This window comes from Vollenhovia emeryi, unplaced genomic scaffold (genome assembly GCF_000949405.1).
Source record: "Vollenhovia emeryi isolate VEMERY1.0 unplaced genomic scaffold, V.emery_V1.0 DF939570.1, whole genome shotgun sequence".
Classification (NCBI taxonomy): domain Eukaryota; kingdom Metazoa; phylum Arthropoda; class Insecta; order Hymenoptera; family Formicidae; genus Vollenhovia; species Vollenhovia emeryi.
In genome coordinates, this window is record NW_011966796.1 from 13,226 (window position 1) to 19,236 (window position 6,011).

Genomic DNA, 6,011 nt, shown 5'->3' on the forward strand with positions numbered 1-6,011 from the left:
ACATGCTTGTTTTATTTTTATGTTCAAAATTTTAATTATTACTGTCGAGAGTTGTGTACGCTACGAAATTCTTGGCGAGTTTATGTTTTCTCTAGCATGCAATTTTTTAAGTTTAATATACACTGTTAACATAGTCTGCAAAAAGTAAATATTTTTTTAGATATTTACTTTGAAAAGAATTGCACATTTAGCTGGACTATAATGCAAAACGACTCTCGGTTTTACTTCTATTTTAATAAAATTACGTTAATTTGAAGTTTTCGCACAATAGTGCAACAAGGTGTGTCAGGCCACCTGTTCAATAATAAAATTTTAACAATAATTAAGCTTTCATCGACCATAACTGGCAACGTGTTTTTTAACACAGTAAATTTATTGCAAAAAGTATTACATCAGCCAAGGTTTGAGCCTGCACCTTCCTACACTCTAGGACAAAAGATATATGCCCTGTTAAAAGTTAGGGTTGTAACAAATAAACACTCATCCAAGGTGACCTTCTTGTTAAAAATTAGAAATTATTAATACGGATATTATATCTGTTATTTATTCCTGTGAAATACACATGGTAGCATTTCCTCCATTTTTTACCAAATGGCTGAGCTGCTAGTGTGGTGGCCGAGCTGTCACTTGCCAGAGACATGCGCAAACACCACAATCATAATTACTAAACATCTATAACAGATGTTACAATACCTTACATGATACTATGTATGAACCTTTTACCATTAATAATCCCATGTATAAAATTACCATACCATTGTAAACCCAAACGTCTGTCGGACGATACGTTTTACGTAACTCCAACTGTAATAATACGTCAAAACTTTTGAGGAATCTCGGGGTTCCTTTAATTTCGGGGCTCCTTATTGAGAATCTCCGCTGCTTGCTTATCCTCGAATGACATATCGGCGTCATTCCATCCCCATGTCATTTTCTCTTGCGTGTGAAGTTCATCATTATAATCACCCGTGCGCTCATATATCGAACCGTCGCCTGTTCGGGCTGCGCGTTTCTTTACTAAGTCGTGTCTCGCGGTCTTCAGATCGTACGCCCAGCCGAGCCAGGCGAAAAAGTCGATGAAACCGCAGGTAATGTTTCTGCTATTGAATCCTAATTCGGCGGCCTTGTAATCCCATGGAAACACATGATGATAATTGTGCGACATCTCACCGAAAGCACTGAAGCCGAAGAAGCTGTAGTCGGTAGCGCTAATGGAGCTACGACAAAAATACGAACACGTTTGTCTTATTGATCTCTGTTTCCGCAGATTTACAACTTGAAGTACGAATAATAGGATAAACGACATAGGCGGATCTTCGATGATACTTACGTGTCGTACGGTTTCGTACCCCACATATGGGCCGCGGAATTTACCAACCAAGTTCCGTTCAACACTGTTACGTATTTGCAAACGGCACCGTACCACGCGTAAATGGGTTTCTCGTTCCAGAAGTAGATTGGTACCAACATGGGAAGCACGAAGCATAAAAGAGGCATCAGAACAGCGTAGTACCTGTTACGTAAACGTAGAGATTTATTTTGTTGAAACCGGATGATAATCTTTTCTTTAAGAAAGAATACATGATAATACAAGTGAAACTTTATCAACCCATCTTCGAAAATAATATCTGAGTCGATGACAAATTGCCGTACCTACGTTGGAAGACGACGATAGGATCTTTCTCGAGATCGCTCATGTCGATCGTGGCTCCCTTACTAATAACGTCCGGATGCTTGCGGACCATCAGCCAGCCTACGTGTGAGAAGAAGAAGCCTCTTTTCGAATTATGCGGATCCGCATCCGTGTCCGTGAATTTATGGTGCACTCGGTGCTCTCTCACCCAGTCGTAAATGTGTTTCTACAAAACGTACGTGAAACGATAATTATATTTAGACGTTCTTCTAGAAATTTCTCTATAGAGTACATTTTTTTGTGAACAATGAATCTCTTTTTATATTTTTAGAGTATTGTGCCTTAAAATACAGCCGAGATTACTTCAAATTATGAGATAATAATTATAAATTTGTAATAATGATTGTTACTTTTCTTAACATACATGAATAAGATTGTATAACAGCATTGCCAAGAGACTTACTTGGAAAGCTATGGTCTGTAAAACCATAAGAATAACTCTCATCGGCCATTTCGCTTTATAAGATCGATGACACCACAATCTGTGGACACCTGCTGTAATACCTATACCCGACAAATAACCCACTGCATAATCTGAAAGAATAAATAAAACGTGTTAGAATATAATAATAAAGAGATTGTTCACAAATAAAATATGTAATTATTGTTAGATGTTTTATAAAGATTTATTGGTTCAAACTATTGACATTTGCTCTTTATGCTAAATTCCTCTTGCAAATTAATAATTGTAATTAATGTAACAACATTCAAACTTCAACTTTTGAGTCTTAAGAGATATGCAAATGTAACGTACAACCGTGTAAAATTTGACATCTGCTATTATTTCTTCTTGCAAATCAATGGTTGCAATTTGTGAAACAACACTTGAATTTTTAATTTTAAATTTTAAAATAAATATAAATGTAACGTACAATAAATAAACGTGCGAATTTGGATCTCCATTGTTAGTACAAGATACCATGTATAAAGTGCAACGATATGAAGGTAAGCAAGAGCTATCACGTTTTTCCAAATGATCTTCCACTCGTACTTAGGCTGCGAGTTTAGTGTCGTTTGGGTTAACAGTGTTTGCGTCAAGGTCCGTTCTTCCACTAATTTCTTTTGCGACACATCCTGCTGAGAAGCTTCAAGCAATGACATTGTCGAACTACTAGTCAAATTTGATGTCATAATGCTGGAATATCTATAATAAGTAATTACAGTTCTAAAATTAAAGAAAGCTATGATTATATTTCATAACATTTTTAAATATTTACAATATATATTGAAAGTGAGAGAAAGAGAAAAGATACCACGAGAAAGAGATAAGAGAAAAAAATCGTTAGAATGCTCTAACAAGCAGATTTGGATTTTTTCGGTTGCACAAGTATAAATTCAGCAAAAGAAATATTAATAAGATATATATTCTCCAAGGACTGATTAAAATTCTAAATTAAACAAAGGAATAGAAAATTCAAATTTTAGAAAACTTATATATCTAAAAGACGGGATACCACACATACTGACTGCGCGACCGCTAATAAAAAAATTTTTGACCCTAAGAAAAGCATCATCCTCCCCTATATTAAAGGATTGACAGACAAAATTAGCATAAATTTGAAAAAAGAAACAGGTCTAAACACCATCTACACTGTCCCAAAAAAATTAGATAAAATTATTAAAAGAGGCAAAGATCAGGTAAATTGGGACAAAAAACCGAAGTCATTTACCGTATTAATTTCAACGACTGTGAAGCCTCTTACATTGGGCATACCAAACGACACCTTCTTACCAGAATCAAAGAACACAAAAATGACATAAAAAAAGTCGAAAGCTGCCACTCCGTGGTCAGCAAACTCCGTGCATCACATAATCACGAGTTCAAATGGTCAGAACCAAGAATTCTACATTGCGAGCGCCTTATCACTCGAGAAGGACCCAAAAGAATAGGGTCGAAACGGTGTGTAATAAACTAATTAAATAACTAGCCAGTTGGGATGACTATAAGTTTCCCGGTTCAATTTTTAATCATTACTGGTGACAATAAGTAAATTTTTCTTTCGTTATATAGCTAAGTTAGAAATTTGTAGTACAACATTTGTAAAGTTATTCAATTTAAATTTACCATAAAATATAATTAGTCATAATTAAGAATGTATGTATATTCAATTTTGAAAAACTATCATTTCGATTATTTCGTGAGTCATTGATAATACGCATCTAGAAAAGAATTAGTCAAATTGATTAGTAATTTATTCGATTAGGGATATTGAATTTATCCGTTTGTACTGCTTTTCGTTTCATACCTTTAGGAGGATAGAAATACAGAATATTAAAAATTTGGGTAGGAGGTAACTTTGACATTATTTAAGCTATTTGAAATCTGACAGCGAGTACTATTTCGTTTGTACCCGTGTGTACCGCTTTTTCTTTCATTAGTATTCGTAAAGGGATAAACATACGGAATACTGAAAATAACATAATAAATTTACAATCATTTTGTACGCGGTCGTAGTTTTTCAACTCTTTCTCAAATCAACATAAGTATGTATAGCACATATAAGTGTTACATTAGAAAAAATGTCATGTTACAGTTAGGTTATAGAATGATTCGACAATTCAAATTAATATTTCGCCTTGCACAGGTGTAAAAGAAAACGATTTTAATATAATAACTTTGTCGGTCGCAATTAATTTGCCAATAAATATCCAGAATTAGCTTATCTGTTAATACCTTTTCTTTAATTTCTCATTGGTAGTTAGGTTTTACTGTGTTAAACAAATTGAGTGAATCTTATTGTCGCCAGTGATGATTCAAAAAGGGAATATTTTTCAAAAAGTCGACCAAGCTAGCAAAAAGGTGATCTTTATTTAGTTCACAACGTTTCGACCTCTTAATTGGGTCCTTTTCAAGTGTGGTCTGTAGTTGTCGGAGCAGCGCAATTTGTTTAACCGAAACGGAATGAGTGCACGAGTCTGTGGTTGCAAATTCATAGTGTTAAACATGTTTCGGTAGTCGGTGGATTATCGATCACGGTGTCTGCCTTTAACATTTCACAAGTAGCAGCCGTACTGTTTTGCAAGTCGAATAAAACTGTCTGCAACCACAGACTCATGCACTCATTCTGTTTCGGTCAAGCAAATTGCGCTGCTCCGACAACTATAGACCATACTTGAAAAGGACCCGATTACGAAGTCGAAACGTTGTGAACTAAATAAAGATCACCTTTTTGCCAGTTTGGTCGACTTTTTAAATATATTTCCTTTTTTACTGCGTTATGTATAATTTTTATGTGACCATTGACGAAATCAGAAAAAAAACAAATCCATGACTTACGATTTGAGCGACAAGTATGAGTAGGTGGTGTCGTGGATATATCTTTGCGAAGTAAGTTTAACGGAAAAGATGCGTAACAGTGACTCTCCCAGACGGATGGTCCGACTTGGTAGAAAGTTTCCTTCGAAATACTAAGATACAACGTTCTACTTATCAGCTCTGCACCGCACCGCGACCGCCAACGAAACCCCACCACTTGTCGTGTCATTGCCATACAAAGAATTACTTTATTGTATTAGGTGCCGGAAGTGACATGTTGTAAACATCGATATTAATGTAACTTACTTACTCAAAATCTGTCGTTGCTATTGTATAAAATGCACGTATTCTCATGCTCTCGTTTCGTCATTACGTCGCGCTTTACCAAGTGCTCGTTTATTTCATTTTTATGTGCAACTTGTATTCACGTGACTCTGTGTACCGTATGCATGAGTTTAGCATCTACTGTTTGCGAAATATAATTTCACAACATTGGATACTATTAATTGTTACATCTTTCTCCTGAATTTATACAATGTGAGTAAAAAGTACTATGACGGTAAAATATCTCGAAAACAAAGCATTTTTGAGAAAAGTGTTTCCTATAAAAGTTGCAGGGTTAAAAAGATCTAGTTACTGAACTCTATCTCTTCTGCAAAAGTATCTTCTCTACAAAAATATCTTTCCTGCAAAAGTATCTTCTTTACAAAAATATTTTTATAAAAATATCTTTCCAAAAATACCTTTTCAAAAATATTGTCTCTACAAAAATCTATACTATCTCATTCTACTTACTAATACGAACAAGTTGTGTCTGAAACATTTTTTTTTATTTGCTTAATGCTTTTTGAGATATTCAAGAGAAAATTGATAATTTTTTCAATATTTAACTTATAAGATCTCGATAAATGTTTGTCGGAGGGAAAAGTAGTACAGGACATTTTTACTTGATTTGGTCTGAGGAATATACTGTTGCAATAGTGCTCCAATTATTGAAATTTTTTGTGTATTGCAACTTACATAAAATTTACATCCACAAGAATTTGTGCTAAATATTTAAAC

General features: G+C 34.5%; 1 protein-coding gene across 1 annotated transcript; it reads right to left on the reverse strand.

Moving 5' to 3' along the window:
* Positions 1-522: 522 nt before the first annotated feature.
* On the reverse strand, positions 523-5,098 carry LOC105557200 (acyl-CoA Delta(11) desaturase-like). Its single transcript, XM_012004384.1, has 6 exons — positions 4,971-5,098; positions 2,566-2,837; positions 2,097-2,227; positions 1,654-1,859; positions 1,331-1,513; positions 523-1,217 (listed from the first exon to the last, which is right to left on the reverse strand). Exons 2-6 carry the CDS (start codon positions 2,822-2,824, stop codon positions 848-850), a joined length of 1,149 nt encoding a protein of 382 aa, XP_011859774.1. The 5' UTR covers positions 2,825-2,837; positions 4,971-5,098; the 3' UTR covers positions 523-847.
* Positions 5,099-6,011: the final 913 nt, after the last annotated feature.

Bases quoted from the DNA above. Each gene is read 5' to 3' on its own strand.
- LOC105557200 (XM_012004384.1), bottom strand. From the start codon at position 2,824: ATGACATCAAATTTGACTAGTAGTTCGACAATGTCATTGCTTGAAGCT. The intron at 1,860-2,096 runs GTAAGTCTCTTG...TACGTTTTGTAG, and splicing joins TACAGACCATAGCTTTCCAA to AAACACATTTACGACTGGGT. The intron at 1,514-1,653 runs GTACGGCAATTT...TTTACGTAACAG, and splicing joins ATCGTCGTCTTCCAACGTAG to GTACTACGCTGTTCTGATGC.